Below are 26,106 nucleotides of genomic sequence, written 5' to 3'. Positions count from 1 at the left end.
GATTGGTTACATACTACGATCTTGGACTGTGATGATCTATCTAATTGTGGGTCTGTAATGTCTGGGTGTGTGAACTTTAAGTTTTATTTGGTTCCAAATCATAAAGTTCTTGCCTTGGCTGGTACTATGGCTTGCTCTAAACCTACTTGGAGTTGGCCCTCCCCAGTCACCCTTGGTCCACACTTGGCCGGCAATCACAGAGCACATGTGGCTGTATTCACAAATACTGGGCACCTCTTTTTTTTTTTTGGCTGCATTGGGTCTTCATTGCTGCATGTGGGCTTTCTCTAGTTGCGGTGAGCGGGGGCTACTTTTTGTTGCGGGGCGTGGGCTTCTCACTGCAGTGGCTTCTCTTGTTGCAGAGCATGGGCACTAGGTGCATGGGCTTCAGTAGTTGCAGCACATGGGCTCAGTAGTTGTGGCACGCGGACCCTAGCGAGTGCGGGCTTCAGTAGTTGTGGCACACGGACTCAGTAGTTGTGGCGCACGGTCTTAGTTGCTCTGCGGCATGTGGGATCTTCCCGGACCAGGGATCGAACCCATGTCCCCTGCATTGGCAGGTGGATTCTTAACCACTGCACCACCAGGGAAGTCCCTTGGGCACCTTTTGATTAGAGGTGGCATCAGAAGAGAAATACTTTTTTTTCCTTCTTGCCTGTGCTTCCTTACCTTGCCCAGGGGACTGTGAAAAAGTGAAAGGCTCTAGAGGTACATTTTAGAAGAATTAAATGTCTTACCAGTGACACTTTCACCTCTGTTACATAAGGGTTGGGTTACTGGGGAAGGTGACAGAGGCAAAAAACTGAATGAATCTCACAGAAAGGATGTGGGATCATTTTTCCCATGTTGGAGATTCCATTCTGGTTATGCCACTGTGGTAGCTAGCCCTGATTGGGTGGGGAAGGTGTTGTGTCCTGGGCCCATGTGTGGTCATGTCTCCTCTTCCTGCTCTAATTTTGTTACCATCAATGTCTTAACCTTAAATAAGCATTTAGATATTAATTGTATGTGTCATTTTCCCTTTGCACAGAGCAAATTCTCCATAAGCATTTCTTGGGTGAATGAATGAATGAAAGAATTATCCAGATAGTAGTCATTTTTTTCATTTGACTGATAATCTGTTATGTCCTCACAGTCCCTACCGTCCAGGGGTTCCCAGCCAGTGAGGTTGGGGAAGATGTTTTCACATGTAATTATAGTGTGTTGTGTGATAAAAGTGCTAGAGGAACATGGAGGGTGATGCTGTAGACACTTTGCTAGGAAGGAAACATAAGCAACTGGTGTAGGAAGCAGAGGTATGCTTAACATTAAAGATGAAAAAAAATTGGGCTTCCCTGGTGGCGCAGTGGTTGAGAGTCCGCCTGCCGTTGCAGGGGACGCGGGTTTGTGCCCCGGTCCGGGAAGATCCCACATGCCGCGGAGCGGCTGGGCCTGTGAGCCATGGCCGCTGAGCCTGCGCGTCCAGAGCCTGTGCTCCGCGACGGGAGAGGCCACAGCAATGAGAAGCCCATGCACCGCAACGAAGAGTAGCCCCCACTCGCCACAACTAGAGAAAACCCGCACACAGCAACGAAGACCCAACACAGCCAGAAATAAAATAAATAAATTAAAAAAAAAAAAAGATGAAAAAAAATTAAAGATAAAAAAAAGGGAGGGACTTCCCTGGTGGTCCAGTAGTTAAGACTCCGCACTTCCAGTGCAGGGGTTGAGGGTTCGATCCCTAGTCGGGGAACTAAGATCCCACATGCTGCGCAGCGGTGAGGCCCCCCCCCCCAAAAAAAACAGTATGCTTAACATCCCCCCTGACCTTTGAGGATGCATGATGAGTCTGCCAAGGAATCCTGACGGGACCAGGGCTTCCTTAGATTCACACACATGTACACAGGTATAGCCATGTGCTGGTGACAGAGGAGGCTGGAGTAATAGGTGCTTCTTCTGCAGGGAGGCTCAGATTTCCTCCACTCGCCTCCCTGTGGAGTCAGGTAGCCTGCAGGACTGTAGGACACCACCCAAGGTGGGCTGCACCTGCCCCTGGATACTGCCCCTACTCTGGGCATTTGGATTAAGTGAGCCTGTTCTGTGGTCTTCTACCTTGGCCTTGCTGGCCACGGCTACACTGGACCTGGGAGGGGTGCTGGGAGTGGGGTTTCTGTCTGCAGGATGAATGATAGAAGGACTACTGGGCCTCTGCCCAGCACATCACTGTCATGTCCTGTCAGTTTCAATGCTTCTGATCCAGAAGCAACTAACAGAATACCCACCAGCAAGTGGCCCACCTAGTTAGTGATTTTATTTTTGTTTTTTCATGTGACACGTCTGGATTTGAGTTCTTGGGTAGGTCAAAGCTGAAGGATGTCAGATCTCAAGTTGGCTTCTCTGTTACCCCCAGGGCCAGTGCCCATGAGCCCTCACTCCTTGGGCAAGAACTTCTCTCATCTGAGCTCCTGCTTCCCAATCCAGCAGTGCCTGATGCCCGGTAACTTATTGACCAGCTCCAGCTGGGCTTTATTTTAGTGCCAGCCCAGGTGTGTCACACCTCTATGAAAGCATGCTTATCTAGCCTATTTGGTGATTGTAATAACAAAAACCTGCCAAATTCAGAGTACTCTGACAGGGATCCCTGCCCATTCTTTAAAAATCCATGCTGTGGGGCTTCCCTGGTGGCGCAGTGGTTGAGAGTCCGCCCCCTGATGCAGGGGACGCAGGTTCGTGCCCCGGTCCGGGAAGATCCCACATGCTGCGGAGCAGCTGGGTCCGTGAGCCATGGCCGCTGCGCCTGCGCGTCCGGAGCCTGTGCTCTGCAACGGGAGAGGCCACAACAGTGAGAGGCCCGCGTACCGCAAAAAAAAAAAAAAAAAAAAAAAATCCATGCTGTGGGTGGATTTATTTGTCTTGTGGAAAGCTTTAGCAAGTATTTTTTACTCAGTATTACCCCAAAGTTAAAACTTATGAGAAAAGGCTGATCAGGCCAGGAATGCCTCTCTGAAAATTAGCTTATTTTAAATGTTGTTTGTGGAACTACATCGAGACAGAATGAGGAAGTCATCTGATAAAAGAACTAATTGTGCAAGAAATGCCTGACCAAATGAATTTTATCACATTTTTTTCAGCTTTGTTGAGGTAATAGTTGACAAATAAATTTTAGTGTGTACATTGTGATTTAATATACATATACATATTTTATCAGATTTAATGTTTAAAAAAAATTTAAAACCAGCATTTCTGGAAGAACTGCTAAAATGGAGGCTTCTGAACCTACTGAGTAACAGCACAGCCCATCCCTTTCTCAGAAGACCTGTGGCCTAAATGCTGCTGCCTGCTCCCAGATCAGGCAGTGTCCCGGAGGCACTGCTACCAAAGGCCAGGACCTCAGGCAGGTTCACTGGGATTCCTTCACTTTTACTTGTTAATTTGAGCTGCTGATTCACAATGGGGTGGAGTGGGTGCAGGTCAGAGCCAGTAGCAGTTGCATGGTTGAATGAGAAAGAATGTGTGTGTGTTTTGGGGGAAGATGTCCAGTTTCTTGGGGAGGAAGATAAAGTGTTAACCGGCTTTAGTCTGAGTGTTCCCAGAAAAAGAGAGAGTTGAAAAGGACAGTTAAAGGAGGCATGCAGCTTCAAGTCTGAGGAGGAGTATTCACCAGCCAGTGTCAGCCACATGGGGATCTCAGAATTTCCTTTCTCTTGCAGCCCAAGGCATAAACTGAAGAAAAAAAAAAAAAAAAAAAAAGTGGGCAAGGAGGGGTGAGTCACCAGGTACTCAGAGGGGAAGAAGTTGGAGTCAGTTTGGAAAGCCCTGGATTCCCATCCCAGAGCCTAACCAGAGAGTGTGGCCCGGGCCGCGCTGACCCTTTACAGGAAAGGGGAGAGTTGGAGCAGGAAGTCTCTCCTCATGGGTTCAGCTGTAGGACATTGAATGGGACCCTAAATCCCCAGGCTATCCACATCAGCATCTCTGGAAGGGGGCCGTGGACATAGCTTTTAACAAGCACCCAGGTGATTTTTGGGCACTGTGTATTAGCTCCCAGAATAGGACCTGGTAGATCTCGGGCACTTGCTGTCTGGTTACAGCTCTAGCTCTCCCCAACACTGCACTTGCTGGGGAACCCTCAGTTCACAAGCACTCATCCCAGCTAACTATTCTTTTTATTTTTTTTTATTTTGGCCACGCCATGAGGAATGCGGGATCTTAGTTCCCTGACCAGGGATTGAACATGTGCCCTCTGCAATGGAAGTGCAGAATCCTAACCACTGGACCACCAGGGAAGTCCCCCCAGCTAATAATTCTTTATGAAATGTCCCTTCCCTCGGCTCTTTGATTCCATCCATCACTGTTCCAGCCGTGCCTCTCTGCCATCTGACCCAGAAGCACTGTGAATTCATAGGCCTCAAGTTTAGGCCACCTGATCTTCTTCTTGCCACTCTCCCCAGGTGAGACCGTATCCTCTCCAATGGCTACTTACTGGCCCCTTGACTAGACCTTTGTCTCCAACCCAGATTCCTTTTCTGAGCCTCTTGTAAGCACCTGCTCCAGATATCTCCATCTGGTTGTCTCATGCGCCAAATCTGAATCTAAACACTTTTCTTCTCCCCATAGTTGCTCCTCCTTGTGTTACCTGATTGTCAGTGATGCCACCTTTCCACCTCAGACCTTCACACACTGAACTCCCTGCCTGTCCACCCTCCATCAGCTTGTTCCTCAGCTAACTGCTCCTTAACCTCTCTTCAGCTTCACTGTCACTCCCTCCAAGAGACAAAAGCGTGATCCTCCCCACTGGGCCAGGCCCTCTAATTTATTCTCAAAGTACCCCATACTACTCTCATAGAACTAAACATGCATTTAGTAATTATAGAGTCTTTCTGCTTTCCTGAGGACTGTATCCTGGCACCCAGCAGAGTATATGGCACAGGGCTGAATGATGAGTGTTGCAATAAAGGAGCAAAGGGCTTTTAGAGAAGAGATGTGGGGTTTAAGGAGGTCAAAGATGGCCTAGGTATACCCAGATATACCCAGGTGTATGGGTTGTTAGTTTCCATTCCAGCAGTCAGATTTGGAGTCTACAAATAATCCTCAAAAATCCCCGACCCTGTTTTTTTTTGTTTAATTTTATTATTTTCTTTACTTTTGGCTGTGTTGGGTTTTTGTTGCTGCACGCGGGCTTTCTCTAGTTGTGGCGAGTGGGGGCTACTCTTCATTGTGGTGCGTGGTCTTCTTATTGCGGTGGCTTCCGGAGCACAGGGTCTAGTCACGCAGGCTTCAGTAGTTGCAGTGCGTGGGCTCAGTAGTTGCAGCGTGCGGGCTCAGTAGTTGTGGCACACGGGCCTAGTTGCTCCATGGCATGTGGGATCTTCCCAGACCAGGGATCGAACCTGCGTCCCCTGCCTTGACACGCGGATTCTTAACCACTGTGCCACCAGGGAAGTCCCCCTGACCCTGTTTTGAGTGGAAAGTTATTCTCTTTATACTAATTGACAAACACTGGCTGCTTCATGCTATACACCAGGCCCTATGGACCCTGAGGAGATGACCAACCCCTTTCCACCTCCCAGACTTTCACCCTCTGGGGAAGCAGACCAGTCACTCACAGATCTAATCAAGACTTTTGGTTCTGAGAGGAGCACAGATAGAGTGGGGTCTCAATGGGGAACAGAGCTCTGCCTTGTTACCTCAGAGGGGACTCAAAAGCGAGGTGGAGAGGCCTTGCAGCCAGAGGGAGGTGGGCCTGTTTTGATGATGGAGAGAGAGGGAGCCAGAACAAATACAGCCCTTAATGACCTAAGGGCAGGCAGAAGGGGAGGGCAGCAGCAAAGATGCCTGCTTAGGGTTGGAAGAAAAGTTCTTGAGAGTTGGTTCAGACACAGAAGGGACTTGAGCCACCAATTTGAGCATAAACATTGGGACCCCAGAACCTCTGGACCGTGTTCTGGACTGATAACACATATCTCGGTGCTTGTCTGTCCCAACAGAAGCTTCATTGCATACAAGCCCGGCAGAGTCCCTTGTATTGTGATAGGAAGTGGCTCTAGGTCTGTCTCAAGAGATTACTGACAATAGGAACAACACATGGAGAAGTTGGACCTGAGCCATACCTGAGAAGCAGCGCTGGCCTCCAAGATACGCAACTACCCTAAGCCTGACCATGCAATTGCAACTGCAGGGCATGGTCAGAACCACCAGTTGTATACTCTTCTGAGTACCTGAGAGGCAGCAGCCAGTAAGCACAGCATCAGAGCAGACAGAAGCACTGGGTAGCCCTATGCAAAGATCTAGCAAAGTAATGGGGAAAGAAAGTTATGTTGCATAAGCTGCCAACTGTGTAAAGTGGCCTTGTATGGCCCTAACACTTGAGGAGGCTGTTACCAAGTAAGGACTTGCTGCCCAACACACATAGAAGCCAATACTATGGCACCCACTTTTGAGCAAAGAGCTTTATTGCGAGATTGACCGGCAAGGAGACAGGAGGCAAGGGTCTCAAATTTATCTCCCTAATCTGGGGTTTGGTCAAACTTTTTTGAGTTAGGGAAGGATGGGTTCAGATGTGGAAGCACTGGTGGGGCAGGTTTTGACTGGAGGGCTTTGGAACTTGGCCATTTATGGTAAGGTATGGTAAAGGGGACTTCAGCACTGGGTCTTCCTGGACAATGGATCTTTCACTTCTGAAAGGGTTCCAGCATTCAGGTTCTGGTCATGTCCGGGTTCTTTTGGTTCTGTGTGGGGGAGGAGGGGTGGAGGTGGAAAAACTTGGTTCCAGGCATTATTAGAATTCAAAATTTCTCCTCTGCTGCATGACTTGCGGTTTTGTTCTGCCGTCTCTGAAGAACAACTCAGTATCTCGTTATCAACAGAGCAGGGCCAGTTTGGGCTGGTTCTGCAGTTACAAAGCCACGGACTCTAAACGTGAGTGGGAGCCCATGGTGTTATTTTTTGTGAAGGTCATTTTGAGCAGAGCAAATACTCAGGAAGGAGAGGCCTAACTACTGAGGATAGGCAGTCAGCCTTTGAAATTTCTTCCTCTTTTTGAAATAAAGACTTTCTCTTGTAACAGGGCCTCAGGATGGCCCTGTTGCATGTCCTGGCAGAGGGAGAAACGCTGAGACAGGAGCTAGGATTTCCACATAGGAAAGAGGGAATTCCACTGCAGACGAAATTTTGGGATGTTCAGGCTTGCCTAGGTAATGCCAGCCAAGGAATGAGGGCTTAAGCTCCCAGCCCTATGACAATGAGGTTAGTAGGAAAGGTGTCGCCATCTGACAATGATACAGAACATACACACAATTATGCTCACACTCAGCACTTTATTAATGAGAAAGCTGTGGTCTAGGAAAGGGGAGGCTGGGATGGACAGGACCAGTGCCCATCTCGGGGGATTTTCCTGGACATCTGGCATTCCTCCATGCAGGTTTAGAGGAAACACCTTCATAGATAAAATCCCCAGAGGGCAACGCTGTGACTGCCAAGCAGCAGGGGTCAGAGGGGCACCCTAGGCATAGCTGGGCCCCTGGGACAGCAGGGCTTCGATGTCAGGCTCGATGTCGATGGTCAGAAAGCGGCGGCTGTACCTGCGTACAGGCACACCGTCTGGGCCCACCAGAAACTTCTCGAAGTTCCAGGAAACGTCGTTGCGGCACACCGGAGACCAGGTGATGAACTTGGGGTCTGTCATGAGGGCAGTGGCGTCGTCACTGGGCGTGGGCAGAGCCTCCCGAAGGAAGGTGAAGAGCGGATGCGCCTTCTCGCCATTCACGTCGCACTTCTCGAAGAGCATGAAGTTGGGCTCGAACCCGCCGCCTGGTCGTACGTACTTGAGGCAATTCAGGATCTCCTCGTTCTCGGCATTTTCCTGCGGAAGGGGAGAGCAGCTGGGACCCGGGGCTGCGAGGGAAAGGGAATTCTAACTGCAAACATGAAGTTTCTCCATGAGTCACTAGACTGTGGCCTTTCTTGCATAACCCCAGGATGGAGCTCAACCCCAGCCGGGACAAGCGCCGGAGGGAAGCGAGCCGGTGGCCCGCCTCTCCGCCCCCAGGGCGTGCGGCTCCTGGGCCCCGGGGGGTCGTCCACCGGCGTTCCTAACCGCTGTCGCACGCCCACCTCCGCTCCGCCCGGCCCGACGCACCTGATGCCCAAACTGGTTGCAGGGGAAGCCGAGCACGACCAGGCCCCGGGGCCCGAGGCGCCGCTGCAGGTCATTCATCTGGGTGTAGTCCCGGACAGTTGTGCCTCAGAGCGACGCCACATTCTCAATGAGCAGCACCTTGCCCCGCAGGGACCCCAAGTTCACGGGCTCCCCGCCGGCCAGCGGACGCGCAGAGAAGGCGTACACCGAGCGCGGGGCCGCTGCCGCCAGGGCGGCCGCCGAGCGCTGAGCGGCGGACATGGCGTGGGTGCCCAAAAAGACAGGGGAGAGCCGCAGACTAGACGAACAGGTGGTCCGGGAAGTGCCTCCTTTTAACAGGCGGGCGACCGGGGTCATGTGGCTCGGGCACTTTTCCGGCCGCTCCTACACCCCCCCTCCCCCGCTCGGTCCCGCCTCATCCGGCCTCTGTCCTACGGCTGTGGTCCCGCGAGGCTGGAGGGTGCGGTCGGGCCGGAAGCGGACACCGCCCAGACCGTGACGAGGCGCGGACGCGTTTGGTCCCGCCCAGGGAGCGCAGCGCCGGCACTGTGGCAGTCGCCCGGATTATCCAGCCCAGAGCCCAGGCCTTAGAGGGCTCCGGATTCTTTCTCAATGGTTCTTCAGGGATTGAGGCCCGGCACAGGGAGACTCGCCAGGAACAGAATCTTTTGCTGCCTGTGGCCACACAGCCCTCCCAGCCTATGCCATATTACTACTCCCCGAGAACGTGCCCTATTGTCAGGCGCAGAGGGAGTTATGACTTGTGATGATGGTGCAGTTAGCAGCAGCTGCCAAGGCAAGTCCTCTGTGTTGACACTTCCTGGTTCTAGGAAGGTTAAGTTGGAGGAGGGTGGGCAATGCTGGGGAGAAAGGGGGCGGGCAGCCAGGGCTGGACTCCAAGAGCCAGCTCTTTCTAACCCATTTCCTTGCATTCTGGAGCTGCCCTAGACTGTGTTCTCCTGGCCTCTGGTTTCCCTCCTACTTTTACACCCCCAGTGTGGCACTACCCTTACACAGGTTTTCTGGGGTCACTACTCAGGCCCTGCTTCAGGCCCCTGGAGGGGAGCCCAAAAGCATGCAGGGCCAAGGGGACTCAGTCGATTTCAGACCATCCTCAACTTCATCTGGAGCTCAGGCAAGGAAGTAAAAGACACTGAAAATGGACAGGTAGTAAGAAGAGGAAAATATCACACTAAGATTTGTCTAGAAGAACGACTGCTTGGAGTACCCCTCAGTCGGCTGCATTCCCTACCCACCCCACTCTGAACTTGAATGTGACACAAGATAATCATTTCCACCTCTTTGGGAGAAGCCAGGTTAGTGCCAGCTTTGGGGTGGGGGTGGGCAAGCCGGTACTTTGCCCCCTGAAGGAACCTTCCACGGTGAGCTAGGCAGAATTCATCCTCCATTCCCAGCCCTGGAGAGAGCCAACACAAACACCAGGATACAGGAAATTTAGAAAACTGCCTTTATTCTATTAGTAGTTGGAAAAATTAACTGGTACAGAAAAAAAGTTTAGTCAGCTGGAGAAGACAGAGAAACCGTGGGCCACCCAAGAGAACTGGTGGCTCCTCTGGGAGGGAACCTGGATACAGTGAGAAGAAAGAGCACTGTGAACTAGAGCCAGACCCTGCAGTCCAGGTGAGACAGGTTATGCCACCTTCTGAAGTATCTAAGTGCCTCAGGTGTAAAACCAAATTCCTATTTACTTAGCCCAGCTCTGGGGAAGGGGGTACTGGAATAAGCGGGGCCGAAAAGGGGAGACATGGCCATCTTTTATCAGAGAAACTGACAAAACAGGAATTTAAAAAATGAATTTTCCATCTGACTTTATTTTCAAATACACTTTCTTTTTTTTTTAAAAAAAAACCAATACACTTTCTGTGAGGGTGACAAATATCAGTATTAGGAAATCCAATTATACAAAAAATACTACATCTAGTCTGGGGTAGATATATTTATTTTTGGTAACATACATTAAGCGGCACTAATTACACAGTAACTATAAGGTAACTAACATGAAACCACAGAACTGTAACTTTGCCACAGCTGCGTGGACTTGGGCCTTTCTGGCTGAGCACATTTTCAAAAAACTGGATTGCCACCCAGAGCTATGCCAATGAAATGTTAAAATGAGTAAAGCTCTGAAGTGGTGACTCACCAGAGTACCTTGCAGCTGAAAGAGGATAGGCAGGACATGTTAGTTATAAAGTAGTTACAGCCTAATTCACAAAAGTTACCAACTGTTTCTCTTTCTAGAAAGAAGCAAGAAGTTAGGAAATTCCTTGAATTAGCGCCTAGTGTGTCAGGTGGGAGTGCAGAGGAGGGCTGTTAGAGCAGTGTCAGAAGGACCCTGGTGGGTCAGGTGGGTTGGACATCATTAATAATCATGGTTGGCTTCTAAATACTGGTAGCAAGACGACTTCTGATTTGTAATCTTAGGTAAATTATAGATAAATGAAAAAGGCCAGTAATCATACACTAAGATTAATAAACAGCACTTCAAAATTAACCGCATGAGGGCTGTGCTTGCAGCAGGGTTTCACAAGACAAGGCACCCAGATTTTTTCTTCCCACGTCTGGCTTGCAGAGCAGCTCTCGTGGCCATTTCAAAAACCTCCCTCACTCCATCTTTGGTCTTTGCTGAACACTCCATGTACCCAAAAGCGCCAATCCTGTTTGCCATATCTCTGCCTTCTTCCGGTTTCACTGGCTCCTAGCAAAGAGAAGAGAGCACTTTTAGTTAACAGCATTACATACGTATAGTAAGTAGGTGTAGAGTATTCAAATTCAGCTAAAAGACTGCTTTTAAAAAGCTGCCCAACTCCCAGATTTGAGTTCTGTCTTATGACACTCATATGGGGTGACCCCCACCTCCAATATATAAAAAATCCCTGTCAAACAGGCTCTTCTCTGGGAAGTAGAGAGAAAAGGAGAGGCCAGAGAAGCCCTAGAGGGTTGAGGGAATCAAGGGCAAAATTACTCAAGCTGTTGATCCAGGGTAAGCCCTTGGGTCTTCCTGTAGTTAGCTTCACAGAGGATTGAATGCTCAGGGAAGGAAACAGATCCTGACCTTCACGTTCAGACAGAGAAACCTCAGAAGAACCCGTGCAAAAGACCTCAAGGCACTCCTCCTGCAGTGGGGAAGTCCTATCATTGGGCCACCTGGTTTCTCAGAAGCCAAGATGTCACCTCCACCATCATTTTTATAAAGGCATTAGGGCTCTCTGTTTGGACTCCCTGCCATCAGGATTTCCTGATCCTTCAGTTGCCACCAATTTATCTTTAGCCTCACATATACGAAAGTAATAACTGGAGAGGGAAATCAAGAGCCTGATAAAGTTCCTGCATCTGAAGCACTGACTACTGCTGTGATGGTCCTTTCTCAGGCAGGCAATCTTTAGGGCACAGCACTACCTCACAGAGAGGTTCCATCTTACAGGACTAGGGAGTTTTAGGGACCCCCTCTGTGCAGGCCCGAGTCAGTGAGGGCCGGATGGACAGAGAGAGGCTTCTGGGACTTTCTCTGAAACGCCTGGCCTTTGAGGGTTTCTGCTGGGTTCCCTGAACCTCGAACCCAGGCCCCGAGTTTAAGAATGCTACAGGAAGACAGAGCCCTGCCCTAGACCATACCTGCTTCATCTTGGCTAGCTCCCGCCTTGTGTGCTCATCATTTCGAAGATCCTTCTTGTTCCCAACCAGGATGATGGGCACATTGGGACAGAAATGCTTGACTTCTGGAGTCCATTTTTCTGGGATGTTTTCTGAAAGAAGCAAAATGCACATAATTTGGGGATACATATAATTCTATCTTGAAGAATCTCCAAAAACCCTAGTTAAATTGCAAAGAAACTTCTTGAGAAGTATGCCGGACATTTAATGGAATTTCACTAGTTTCAAAACCATGAAAAAGGTAAAATCTAACCCCCCTTGTCTTAAGCACAGAATCACCAGCTTTTCTCAGTCCCACCAAGGAGCTCAGCTCCTCTGGAGGTGGCACCAGGTAAAGGCTCTGGAGGAGCAAAGGATGGCTCCACAATGGTGCCACCTGCCCCAAGAAGGAAGGCTCCCCACCAGCCATCCATGTCACTGCTGGCAGATGATTCTGACCACAGCTTACAGAAGGAGTCCCCATTCTGGGGCTATAGCTGGCTCAGGGTTCACATGTTTTCTCTACAACTTACTCATGGGCCCTCAGCATGACCTACCCTTGGATTACTGGTATTTCAAATGGCTTGAGTGGCTTTTGAAAATGAGTAATAACCAGCTGTAGCTTCTTGCCAATACTGTAGTAATTTAGTGGACAAGTGGCCTGGGTTCAACCTCACACACCGACCACCTTGAGCATCTCAGTGTCAGGGATGACACTATAAAATGGGGATAACAGTAATACCTTACATGAGGTTATTCTGAGTCAATGCATACAGAATACTTAGTATGATGATCATTTACATGGTACTGATTGTAATATAAGACTATATTTTAGGAGTAAACTGTTCACTCTCTGACTTCAAGACCAAAAGGCAGGAGTTGGAAAATAAAAGATGCTCTGCCTTCTGGCTAGAAGGTACAGAAGTACATGAATAAGGTCAGGAAAACTCATAATTTAACGCTCCACTCTTCAGCACACAAGACAGACACTTGTCTGCTTCCTTCCTCTTTTGCTATAGCAGCTAGAGTCAATCACTAATGTGACAACTTAAAACTCAAAGCCTTATCCTAGAACAAAGGGGTTCCCAGAGAAGTGCAGAGCAATAAAGAGACAAGGGCCAGCATATCTAACAGTGAAGCCAAACAGCCTCAGCACTGAATCTTGCTCTTATCTCTGCACCCTGTGGTCAGTTTTCAGTTCAGGTGCAACAGTGATCACTTTAAAGAGAAGGTGAGATCACATCACTCCTTTGTTCAAACCATCCAAGAGCTCCCATCTCACTCATGATGAAAGGAGAGGTCCACACCATTAACCACATGGCTCTGCAACCCTCGCTCCACTCCCTCTGCTACAGCTACACTGGACTCCTTTCTTCTGCCTGGGAAGCTCTTTTGTTGGCTATCTGTGTTGGCCTCCCTCACCTACTTCAGGTCTCTGCTCAGAGGTTTCCTTTTCAGTGAGGTTGCTGACCATCCTATGGTCATCTTCTAAAACAGCATACTACCATGGCCTATTCCATACCCACCTCTATGAATGTTATTTGTAACATTTCTTGCTATCAGATTTACCGTGGTTTTTGCCCTTCTGTCTCCCTTCATCTAGAATATAGGTTCCATAAATAAGCACTCAATAATTATTTGCTGAATATATAAAATTATTACTCCAATAGTCCCCACCCCCACCCCCCGGAATTCAGGACATGTAAACTGAAATGAATTGCCTCTGTCTTATCTTCACTTTTCATAAATGATTTTAAAACTTAATTTTTTACTTTTTAATTCAGTGATGGCAATCGCCTATGATTGCTCCCACCTCCAAAGTAATCTGATCATATCAGGACACATCACTTTACATGGATTTACACTGGGGTGCTTTAGGGGCCATTGGGAATTCCATAAAGCCAGAGAAAAGGAATCCTTATCTAGATCAAGGGTCAGCAAATGAAATTTTGCCCAGAGTCTACTTTTATACGTGAAGTTTTACTGGAACAGAGCCAAGCTCTGTTGTGCTACAACAGCAGACTTGAGTAGTTGTGGCAAAGTTCAGGAGATGCAACAGAAAACACACGGCCAACAAAGCCTAAAATATTTACTATTTGGCCTTTTACATAAGTTTGTTGACCCCAGGCCTCAACTAGAATCTAGACTCTAGACCAACTGCCAGTGAGACAGCAGAGGTTCCAAAAAGTAAACTACTGTCACAGGGTTGGCCAGCAACAGGGCTGAAACCTGCACACCAACATTCTGATTGCTGATCAAACTTGTTATCCTACACCTAGACTCAGGGCCATGGTCTAACATCCAACCAGGTAAAAACAAAGTCCAGCATTAGGTTCACATTAGCTTTTCAGTTGCTTGATATAGACGTCTGAGTTCCCAAGACACATTTTACTGGGGCAAACTACCGGTGGACTTCTCTCCTACTCCCTAGCCAAGATAAGAGAACTTTTAAAAGGCCCTTGGCAAAACCAAGCTAATTCAGTCAGCTCAGCAAAGGGGTGCTACCTACCTATCATACTACTGCAGTGACCAGCAGTCTCTCTAGGTATGTTTGTATTTCAGAGAGGGAGATCAATCTCTCTTTGCCTCTTTACTTTCTACCTCTGCTCTCCTCCTTAGGACCTGCCCTCTGGGGGAGGGGATACCAAGAAACAAGTCATAGTAAACAAACAGAGGTCAAAAGCTGACACAGAGACCAGCAGACAAAGTCTTAAAAGAAAAATGTGAGACTGAAGAAGAGTAACTTTTTTGCTCTGAAGGTTCTTTTGTCCCTAAAGGATTATACCTTGGATGAGGCGGCAAAGGGCACACAATCCTCCTCATTCCTATAGGATTTAGGCAAAGTCCATGATGTGTGTGTCTGAGGGGAAGGTGTCACATGGCTCCATTTTCTCTCTAAAGCTCAGCCTCTAGGGGCTTCTAACAGTCCCCCCAAAGGAAGGCAGATTAATTTGAAAACCGAAACTAAAATACAACTGTTAAAAATGAACCAAAGTGAAACAATGGCAGAGAGCACCCACTCTGTCTCCGTTCTGGGAGATATTGCACAGGGGACTCAATTTCAGCTTGGCTCCTTAGGCTGCATGACCTTGAGCAAGTGGTTCAAAGTCTCAGAGCACCTCCCCCAGTACTGTCATTAAAGTGAGTACAAGCATGACACAGAAAGGGTCACTCTAACCCTAACTCCCCAGCAACAGCCCAGGCCACCGGCAGGTCCCTCAACAGTCATCTGTGTTAATGATAATCTCCTGGGCCCACATGCTGCCCTGTAAAAACAGAGCACTGCAGCACCAAGCAGGACATTTCGTCATCTTCGGTACAAACCAAAAGCACGTTCTGTTTCAGGCCTTGCTGCCTTGTTTTGCAAAGCGTGAGGTCAGCATCATTCCCTCTTTTTTTGAAGGAAAGCAGCTTCTGAAACATGTGGCCAACTGAGCTAGTGGAATGTCAGGTTCAAGTCTCTATTAGCTAAGACACTTTATAAAACGGCTAAAATAGGGCTTAAAAACATTACCAGGAATCACCAAGTCATCAGTCGGTCTTGATTTTGGGAAGCAGCAGGCTCAATATCAAGTACTGAAAAAAGGTGTGGTCACCCAAAAAAACCCTTCCCCAAATCTCAGTCCAAAAAATAGCTTTGGGGAATGCCCTGGTGGTCCAGTGGTTAGGACTCCATGCTTTCACTGCTGAGGGTGCGAGTTCAATGCCCTGGTCGGGGCAAGCTGTGCAGCGCAGCCCCCCCCCCCAACCAAAAAAAGACAAAAAATAGCTTTGTATTCGGAACCCAACTACTTTACAAGGTGGACATGGCAGTCATGGGAGACCTAGGCTGAAAAGGGACTCAGGGCTCAGGCTCTACAGTCCCAAGGCTCTAGGACTCTGGCCTCTGATGATTCTTTCTCTGAAACTCATGTCTGCTTTCCAGTCATTTGATGCCCAGAAAGGACCTGAGAAACCAAAGGTCGGCCAGGCACACAGGCAGTGACAAACATCAGGCTGCAGGGCTACTCACCTAAACTATCAGGGCTGTCAATGGAGAAACACATCAGTATAACATCAGTATCCGGGTAGGAGAGAGGCCTCAAGCGATCATAATCTTCCTGCCCAGCTGTGTCCCACAAAGCCAACTCTACCTATGATAGGAAAAATAAACATAAGAGTGCAGGTTAATCCCACCACTTACTTTCAGAAGAAGTGACACTTAACACAGTACCTTCAAATGATAGACTGTCCAAAATAGTAAAATACAGGAGTGTTCACTTTTATTAGAATCAAGCCTGAAGGTGGGAAGGGGTATTTAAATTGTTTTAGGTTGAAATTTCTCAAAATTGCAAATTTTATAAACAGATGCTAGAATTGAATAAAGTACCTAATTCAAAATGTCAAGTTAAAAATAACTTTGTAGGGACTTCTCTGGTGGCGCAGTGGTTAAGAATCCACCTGCCAATGCAGGGGGACACGGGTTCAATCCCTGGTCTGGGAAGATCCCACATGCCGTGGAGCAGCTGAGCCCATGTGCTGCAACTACTGAGCCTGTGCGCTAGAGCCCGTGCGCCACAACTACTGAAGCCCGTGTGCCCAGAGCCCGTGCTCTGCAACAAGAGAAGTCACTGCAACGGGAAGCCCGCACACTGCAACGAAGCACAGCGCCCGCTCGACGCAACTAGAGAAAGCCTGCGCACAGAACGAAGACCCAATGCAACCAACCAAATAAATAAACAAACAAACAAAACACTTTGTAGCTTATAAGTACTTAATTACAAATAACATCCTACATAGGAAAGAAAGTGGATGAACAAGAGGGGAAATCAACGGTAAACAACATGCTACTAGGTATACAAGGCAAGCGAGGGAAAAACCAGAACAAGTAACTTTTCCTAATACATTCTCACTCAACCATTTCCTTACTTTGTCTCATCATTCTGCTCCAATGTGGAAACGTGGAAACAAGACTGTATCTGAGTTGATGGGTAAGAAAAGACACCATCCTGGGTGTTAGGCAAGGTCTGAGCTGACAAGAAAGGCCTATGGCTCTGCCTTTACTGCTCAAAAAAATGTCTGAATGAAAGCATCACATAGGTAGGAGGGTACTCCTTTCACACCTGGGAACCTACTACTCACTTTCCAGTGGTAGGAGGGCAAACTGATGTCTGGGCTCTGGACATAGCCCCGCTTCCACATAGTCCAGCACTGCAGTCAGCCCTGTCACTTCTTCTTACAGTCACAGTGGATTTTTAACACCCTTTGCTCAGGAGCCCTTTGGGGCCCAAGGAGTTCTCCCTCCAAAGCCTAGGACAGCCTTCTATTCCTAACACTTTCAGAGCCCATATTTCAGAGTTTCTAAATATTATTCCTACCTTAAAGTTGATGGCTAATTATCTCTTCCACCTTGAACCTCTGTTCCAGGATATGTCACTCACAACTTCCACATGTCCCATTGCGCCTCTGTCACACACACATACCATCAGCTTGGTATAGGAATCTGTGACATACTGATGCCCAATCCTCACAGCTGGTCTGATCTCAGGATGGTACAGCACATTCATTCTCTGCCAAATCCCACTCCTCTGGCTCCTCCACACCTCATGGGTATTCAGTCAGACACAACAGCCAACTCTGATTGTCTCCTGATAAATGATTCCAGGGTGTCAGGACTGTCTCATGTCAGAATGGGCCTTTCTATTTTTGGTAGGCCTATTTCTTGGACCATGATCACCCAGAATTTTGGCTGGTTCCCTAGGCTCTGTTAGTGCCTACTTTTATGAGAACATTTGCAGGAGGTGCCCTCTCCCACCCTGGGGCTACTGACTTGCTCTAAGGTAGGTAGCTAGACTGTGATACCCTCTTCCAGATCAAGTACCTTTCTTTCAGGGTTTCTCTCCCTGGGTGAAGGGCTCCCCTATTTTGCCAGCGTCAGGCATGTTCAAGGTTGGCAGAGCAAGAAAGATATTCATAGACCATTCCTCAAGGTTTATAAGTCAAAGTTCCTAAATCTCCTTTAAAAATTTTTATTTATTTATTTGGCTGCACCAGGTCTCAAGTTTTATAAGTCCCTACATTTCTTAAAAAGTTATTTATTCATTTGTTTGTTTATTTGGCTGTGCTGGGTCTTAGTTGTGGCACACGGAATCTTCGTTGCCATGTGCAAGATCTTCGTTGGGGCACGTAGGATCTTTTAGTTGCGGCACGTAGGATCTTTTGGTTGTGGCATGCGAGATCTAGTTCCCTGACTAGGGATCGAACCTGGGCCCCCTGCACTGGGAGCACAGAGTCTTAACCACTGGACCACCAAGGAAGTCCCAAAGTCCCTAAATTTCTTCAAGGTAAGATCGTGGTCATTCCAAGACACCAAGGCACAGATGATGTTTCAAAGATGACAGAAGAGTCATTACTACCCCCAAAACATATATACTGCCACAGGCGGAAAAGACTCTCCCAAATGATGGTCACAGACACATAGCAACCAACAGCTGTCATTCTCTGAATGACAAGATAAAACCAGAAATACACCTTCAAGTAGGCTTTTGAGAAATGTGCTATGAAAATACCAACCTAATCCTGTTTTCCTCAAGCCACTGGGTCTTTCTGTGTATGCATGGCAATCTAAATTAGATGAGAGTGCTGTTATGTGACAGCAGGCCCAAAGATCTCAGCACATTTTCACCCAGCTTGTCACAATTGGGCCCTGTCTCTACACAAAACCAATCTTCCTATCAGGCCCACAGAAACCCTGTATTCAAGCATCATGCAGAGAACTGACTGAAAGTTGAATTGGCAACACAGTACTGATGGGCCACCTGCAGAGTAGGACCCAGACAAAGTTCTGTTACGCTGGAATTCATGTGTTTTTTCATCCATTCTTGACAAGGGTGCCTTGTGGTGCCTAATGGCATGAGAGCAATCATTGTGGCCCACACGGCAACTGGATAAACTATAAAAGACAGTTCTGAGTATGCTCTTGTTCAGCCCAACTTGTCAAGTGCTTTGGTGCTTCCAAATGCCTTCAGTCACTTCACAGACCCATGATGTCAACCGTAAAATAGCTTAAACCACTTTACAAATCCAAGTGGCTCAAAGATTAGGCAGCTTACTCATGGTCATAGAAGTATCAAGATACCCTATGAGGGACCCTAGAATTCTAAGCAGCTGGCCTAATGTGCTTTCCATACACAGTCCCACAAAATGAGGCTAGGTAATACTGGGACAGAAAGGGATAACAGGTAAAGCAAGAATATAAGAAGGAAGAAAGGAGACAGAATTGTGGAAGCCAATAAATTAGGTGCTAGCAGCATGAGACATGTGACTGAATGCCTTAAGAGGACTGAGCGTGTTGGAAAAGAGCCCCTTGTTCTAGTTTTCTTTTCAGCTAACCCATTTGCAATGAGAATTTCATTCCTCTTCAAAAGATGTATAGGAATCTGGATAAAATATTATTTTGACAACAAAAGGGAGCAGAAGAGGAAAAAAAAATCTAATTCCAGAAGAGCTTTGCTCCAGTCTTGCTGGTGGGCTTTCAGGGCAGACAGGAGGAAACACTGTCCTCACCACCAGTGACAGGTAATTGAAGCAAATGTAGCAGCCTGTTTATGTTAAAGTAAAAAAACATTAAAAAAAATTAAATGTGACGATGTTGTTTAAGTGTCACACTGCTGGTGGTATATATCAGTACAACCCTTTAGAAGCATAATCAATAAGGAGCCGTTGACCTAGTAATCTCAAACTTCAGCATTTAATGAAATACTATGACAGAAAAAAAAATCCATCCATACAAAGAGGTACATTTTAGTATGATCCATTTGGCAACGAACTAAATTTCAAATATAAATAAAGCTGGAAAGAACACATATTCTAAGGCTTCCCCATGTGAAATACATATGAATGTGGACAAAGTCTAGATGGTAACAGTTAAAAATGAACAAAATTGAGCTAAAAGGCAGGATGAGAACGGATTTCTCATTCTAACATTTTTGTTATTGTTATATTGTGTACTGAAGAGACAAAAAGGCCTAATTCTCTCCAGGCTCTATGAATAGCCTAACATGCAAAATAGTACCAGTTGTTATGAAAAGTATACTCACCTGCTTTCCGTCCACTTCAATATCTGCCACATAGTTCTCAAACACCGTAGGTACATACACCTCTGGGAACTGGTCCTTGCTAAAGACAATGAGCAAGCAAGTCTTGCCACAGGCTCCATCTCCAACAATCACCAGTTTCTTCCGGATGGCAGCCATTGCTGAAACACAAGACAAAAGTGTTGTCTAAAATGAACAAGAAGCTGTAATAGCTTCAGTCTATGGCACACACTTTTCTGACCATGGAGCACAAGCCTCTAGTAGCACACCAAAATATAAAATGCTAGTACACCTTTCCACTTGGCACCAAAAAGTCATACCAAAAACCCATAACTAGGGGGCTTCCCTGGTGGCGCAGTGGTTGAGAATCTGCCTGCCAATGCAGGGGACACGGGTTTGAGCCCTGGTCTGGGAGGATCCCACATGCTGCAGAGCAACTAGGCCCATGAGCCACCACTACTGAGCCTGCGCGTCTGGAGCCTGTGCTCCACAACAAGAGAGGCTGCGATAGTGAGAGGCCCACGCACTGCGATGAAGAGTGGCCCCCGCTTGCCACAACAAGAGAAAGCCCTCACACAGAAACGAAGACCCAACACAGCCAAAAATAAATAAATAATTTTTTAAAAAAAGAATGCAACATAATTCTTTAAAAAAACAAACAAAAAAGCCCATAACTAACATTATACTTAATGGTGAACATATTGAAAGCTTTCCCCCAAGATCAGGAACAAGACAAGAAAGTCCACTCTGGCCACTTCTAAGGAGGTTCTAGCAATTAGGCAAAAGACAACATAAAAGACATCCAGATTGGAAAAGAAGAAGTAAAATTATCTTAATTTGCAGATGACATAATCTTATACATGGGAAATCCTAAGGAATCCACTAAAAAACTATTAGAACTAATACATTCAGCAAGGTTGCAGGATACAAGATCAACATACAAAAATCAATTGTATTTCTATTCCCTAGCAATGAACAAACTGAAAATGAAATTAAGAAAACAAATTCACTTACAATAGCATCAAAAAGAACAAGATAGGAATAAATTTAACAAAAATACAAAACATACTCTTGAAAACTTAAAAAAACAATGTTGAGAGAAACTAAAGATCTAAATAAATGGAAAGACATTCATGTTTATGGACTAAAAGACAATATTGTTAAATGGCAATATCCTCCAAATTCATCTACAGATTCAACACAATCCCTATCAAAATCCCAGCTGGCTTCTTTGCAGAAATTGACAACTGATCAGAAAATGCACATGGAAATTCAATGGACCCAGAATGGCCAAAACAATCATAAAAATGAAGAGCAAAGTTGCAGGACTTACACTCCCTGATTTCAAAACTTACTATAAAGGTACAATAATCAAGACAGTGTTGCACTGTCATAAAGACAGACATATAGGTCTTTGTGCACGTGCGGGGTGAACAGGAAGGTGAAGATGGCAGCAGCCAGGGCGGGGGTCCTGGGAGTCCAATGGCTGCAAAGGGCAGCCCGAAACGTGGTGCCAATGGGTGCACGGACAGGTACGGTGACTACCTGAAGCTCCCTGACCACTCACAGCAGGAGAGGGATCCATGGTATGACTGGGACCACCCAGACCTGCGGTTGAACTGGGGTGAACTGATGCACTGGGACCTAGACATGTATATCAGGAACCGTGTGGACATGTCCCCCACTCCTGTTTCTTGGAATCTTATGTGTAAGCACCTCTTCGGCTTCGTGGCCTTCATGCTGTTCATGTTTTGGGTAAGGGAGACTTATCCCACTTACCAGCCTGTGGGGCCAAAGCAGTATCCTTACAACAATCTGTATCTGGAACACGGTGGCAATCCCAACAAAGAACCTGAGCCGGTGTTTCACTATGAGATCTGAGGAGGCTTCGTGGGCTTTGTGCCCCCTAACTGACTCCTTTAATCCTAGAGATTTTACCTTAATGAAATCCCTAATAAAACTTAGTGCTGTGGTAAAAAAAAAAAAAAAAGACATGTATAGATCAATAGAGTACAAGTGAGAATCCAGAAATAATCCCTCACCTTAGGGTCAAACAATTTTCAACAAGGATGCCAAGACAATCCAATAGAGGAAAAACAGCCTTTTCAACAAATGGTGCTGAGACAACTGAATAGATATATACAAAAGGAAATTAGAACTCTACCTCACATCATATACAAAATTAATTCAAGATGGATTACAGACCCAAATGTAAGAGCTAAAACCACAAAAGACATTTTTTAATTAACCAGCAACGACAACAAAAAACGTAGTAGGGCTTCCCTGGTGGTGCAGTGGTTAAGAACCTGCCTGCCAATGCAGGGTACAAGGGTTCAAGCCCTGGTCCGGGAAGATCCCACATGCCGCAAAGCAAGTAAGCCTGTGTGCCACAACCACTGAGCCTGCACTCTAGAGCCCGTGAGCCACAACTACTGAGCCAGCGTGCCACAGCTACTGAAGCCCGCACACCTAGAGCCCACCTGTGCTCTGCAGCAAACAGAAGCCACCGCAATGAGAAGCCCACGCACCGCAACGAAGAGTAGCCCCCGCTCACCTCAACTAGAGAAAGCCTGCGTGCAGCAAGACCCAACGCAGACAAAAAAAAAAGAAAGAAAGAAAAAAAAATGCAGTAAAATATACATAAAATCTACCACTTAAACAAATCTTAAGTAATAACTTTGGTGACATTACTTACATTCAACACTGTTGTGCAACCATCACCACCATCCATTTCCAGAACTTTTTTCACCTTCCAAAACCTAAGTTCTATATTCATTAAACAATAACTCCCCATTTCCCCTACCTCCCCTCTGGCAACCACCATTCTACTTTCTGCCTCTATGAATTTTACTACTCTAGCTACCTCTTGTAAGTGGAATCAAACAGCATTTGTCCTTTTGTGACTGGCTTATTTCACTAAGCATAATTAATGTCTTCGAGGTTTCTTCACTTTGCAGCATGTGTCAGAATTTCCTTTAAGACTGAATAATATTCCATTGTATCAATATGTATATACCACATCTTATTTACTCATTCATCTGCTGACACTTGGGTTGCTTCCACCTTTTGGTTATTGTGAATAATACATTTATCACAATATACTGTGGATAGTATATTCACAAATATATCCATCACCAGGAACCAAAGACAAAAGATAAATTGGACTTCATAAAAATTTTTTAAACTTTTGTGGTTAAAGAGATAGCATCAAGAAAATGAGAAGACAACCCACAGAATGGGAGCAATGTTTGCAAATAACGTATCTGATAAGGGACTTGTATCTAGAATACATAAAAAACTCTTAAAACTGAAGAAAAAAGCAGCTTAGGTTGGTAGTCTGGCTCAGGGTCTCATTGCAGTCAAGGTTGATTTGGACCCAGAATATATAAAGAACTCCTACAACTCAATACTCTAGTATCTTTCCTTTCCACTTTGTTTTAATCCAATATCTTTTAAAGTAATGGCTTGCCAGCTTGAGAAAGGACATCACACTGAGCTCTCTGCAGTCTATCTGTCAGATGTATCATTTTCTATTTCTAGACTCTGAATTGTTTCAGATATAATTCTTAAGAGCTTTGAGTAGAGGTTTATTTTTCCAGTGACAGTCAGTTATATCTATTTAAGTTACCTGTAATAGTATGCAAGTGACTGTATATTTCTTTTAAAAGTTCTTTATTATTTTCCTCAGTTCAAAACCTTCAGCATAAGTTACTGTGCTACCCTCACTCAAGTCAAAAGGAGCTCTCTCATGGTGCTAAAAGGGCACAGAAAGTACCCAACTCCAAGTTTATGTTCTCTGCATCACAAAACCAGCCTTTCCTCAAATCTCAAAAAACAATGTGTTCTGGCTGTGAACCAAATATCAGCAAATTACATTAAGCAGTTACTGTTAACAAAGAAAACAAGACAACAAATATTGCAATATATTTCCCATCCATATGTAAATAGAAATGCGTGCCCAAGAAAAGCAACTGAGAGGCTACATACAGTGTCCCATGTAATCCCACAATTGGTACTCAGCAATCACAAGAGCAGATAGTTCAGCGACTCTCAGGAGCCCACACCATAGCCCTCCAGTGCAGCACCCCTTTAGAGGAGGTATGTGGAATCTCTGCCATCTCTTACAGGGTCTGGCACTATGAGAGGCACTCAGTGAAGAGCAGTTACTACTACTAGGGTCTCTCTCCTGCCCAGGCCTAACCTTAGGTCCTCTAGCACCTTTCAATTCATACACTATTGCCACCTGTGGTATCCCACATCACTTTCATCTCTCCTGTCTACTAGCTCCCCTTCTTTCAGTCTACAATAAAGTGCAGGGTGCCCTATTCTAAAACAAGGAATCTCCACATCCGTGCTTTCCTCTACTAACCTTCCTCTCTCTGATTTGTTTCAAAGAAAAGGTACAAATTTCTGCTTGCTTCATACCTAACTCACTTGCTTAAATTCTTCCAATCTGCATTCTGCCCAAATTTCTACTGAAACTTTCTCAAAAGTCACTAATGACCTACCTTCACAAAATCCAGTCCTCATTCGCCTTGATATTTTTTTACCACCTTACCTTCCTATCCTTGGACCTCCTTGACAAAATGTGCTGATCTCTTAAGTCTTCCGTCTCCCTAGCTACAGCCTCCACACCTAACGACTCCCTTCAAGATTGTTTTTTTCCCTCGCTCTCCTAATACTCTACCTATCTCTGGGGGTTTCAGTTCTTCAAATATTACTTTTATGCACATGATTCTCAAATCTCTATCTCTGACTCAGTCCCTGTTCTCAAACTCCAGACACACCTGAACTCTGTGCTCTGCTTGCATATCAAATTCAACGTCTCCAAGACATCATCCCAACTTCTGTCAAGTCTCTTCCCAGTTCCCCCAATCTTGGTGACAAAAACAAAATTACACTCCTAACACACTCAACTCACTGCAGAAACCCTGAGGTTAAAAGACTCTTTTACTTCCTTTGTTCTTCACAGTATGACTCTGTCAAGTTCTGGAGAATTCTACCCCTTCACAGGTCTCACTTCCACCACTAACACTTCCCCTTGCATTCCTATAGTCATTGTTTTCCGTTCAAGTCCTCAGTACTCCCTACCTGGAAAAAAGCAAAAATCCAACTGGTTTCCTCACTTCCCTTCTATCCTGCCTGTTGCAGCCAAATCCTCCATTCCTATGCCTGGGCTTCAGCCCATCAGTCTTTGCTCAAAGGCCTTTAGAAGGTCAATGCCAAAATCAGGTCAAGACACATCAGCCTTAACCTCTACGACTCTCTGAAATTCTAACAGCAACCTATTTTATCTTCACAACTTCTCTCCATTCCTTATATACCTGGTTCTGTTAACTGGCCTTGTAAAATTCCTCCACCTCAGCTCAAAGCAATGCCTTGTTTGAAAAATGTTTCCCTTTCCCCAGAAAAGAGCAACTCACCTGTCCATCTCAACTACCACCTTCTGCTTCAAAGCCTATTTCTGGTCCTACGGCTTCCACTCCCAAAAATGAGATGCTACTTAAAAGTGGGGCTTTGGACTGCTCTTGGTTCTTATACATATCAGTTCAACCACTTTTATCAAGCATCCTACTCTATGTGAGAGATGTGGCAGTTTATTTCTCTGTGCTTGACTCATATCCACTCCTGGGGTTTAAGTTCCTCCATGACAGGGACTATGCTTCTGGCTTGGCCTATCCCTTGGAACTGTATTCCCAGCTGCATTAATGTGGCAAGGATACACTGAATGGGATCCATGTACAGAGCAATAAAAGTCTAAAGAAGGAGTATTTTTCCCCAAAATACTGATGAAAAACCTATAGTCTCAGAAAACTGAAATTCCACTCAAACTACCACAGGTCAAGCACTAAAATACTGAAAAAGACTTAGTGTGTAATACTAACTGGACCTGGATATGTGCTGTACTCAGTAGAGAGTTTCAACGACATTCCTTTGAAAAACAGACTACCAAAGTATATCAACTGAAGCTACTTCTGCCTGACTTACCACGGATGTTTTTGGAGTCTCAATATTGCAGCTTCCCCTCTGGTCTGATATACCATATATAATGTTTGCTATCTGCCTTTCAAAAGCCCCCAATTTTAAGTACATACTTCCTACCATCACTGTATTGCAACTGGATCCTTCACATCTGAAAACATCCCTGTAAAATGCTGTTAGAAAGCCAGGTAGCACCACAGCAAAGATACACGCTCTTAGTGACTACTCTTCACAGGTGGACAGTGTGCCAAGTATACTGGGCCCAGCCCTGCCCCCTGATTT

General features: G+C 46.1%; 2 protein-coding genes and 1 pseudogene across 3 annotated transcripts in view; 1 reads left to right on the top strand and 2 right to left on the bottom strand.

The window, feature by feature from the left end:
* Positions 1-7,275: 7,275 nt before the first annotated feature.
* On the bottom strand, positions 7,276-8,490 carry GPX1 (glutathione peroxidase 1). The gene is made up of 2 exons (XM_079713194.1): positions 8,117-8,490; positions 7,276-7,840 (listed from the first exon to the last, which is right to left on the bottom strand). The coding sequence occupies exons 1-2, from the start codon at positions 8,471-8,473 to the stop codon at positions 7,481-7,483; spliced, it is 717 nt and encodes a 238-aa protein (XP_079569320.1). The 5' UTR covers positions 8,474-8,490; the 3' UTR covers positions 7,276-7,480.
* Positions 8,491-9,568: 1,078 nt separating this feature from the next.
* The window catches only part of RHOA (ras homolog family member A), a 48,180-nt gene continuing 31,642 nt past the window's right edge, over positions 9,569-26,106 (bottom strand). Inside the window, exons 2-5 of the mRNA XM_079712958.1 lie at positions 19,846-20,003; positions 15,780-15,900; positions 11,750-11,880; positions 9,569-10,832 (exon numbers count right to left, since the gene is read on the bottom strand). Coding sequence (XP_079569084.1) covers positions 10,659-10,832; positions 11,750-11,880; positions 15,780-15,900; positions 19,846-20,001 — 582 coding nt within the window. The 5' untranslated portion in view covers positions 20,002-20,003 and the 3' untranslated portion in view covers positions 9,569-10,658. The remainder of the gene's footprint in view (positions 10,833-11,749; positions 11,881-15,779; positions 15,901-19,845; positions 20,004-26,106) is intronic.
* LOC307059598 (NADH dehydrogenase [ubiquinone] 1 beta subcomplex subunit 8, mitochondrial-like) lies at positions 21,290-21,723 on the top strand (annotated as a pseudogene). The gene has a single exon. The product of its transcript is annotated as an NADH dehydrogenase [ubiquinone] 1 beta subcomplex subunit 8, mitochondrial-like (transcript).

This window comes from Hyperoodon ampullatus (genome assembly GCF_949752795.1).
Source record: "Hyperoodon ampullatus genome assembly, chromosome: 10".
NCBI classification, from domain to species: domain Eukaryota; kingdom Metazoa; phylum Chordata; class Mammalia; order Artiodactyla; family Ziphiidae; genus Hyperoodon; species Hyperoodon ampullatus.
Note: the sequence above shows the minus strand (reverse complement) of the source record. Positions and strands in the feature narration are given on the sequence as shown.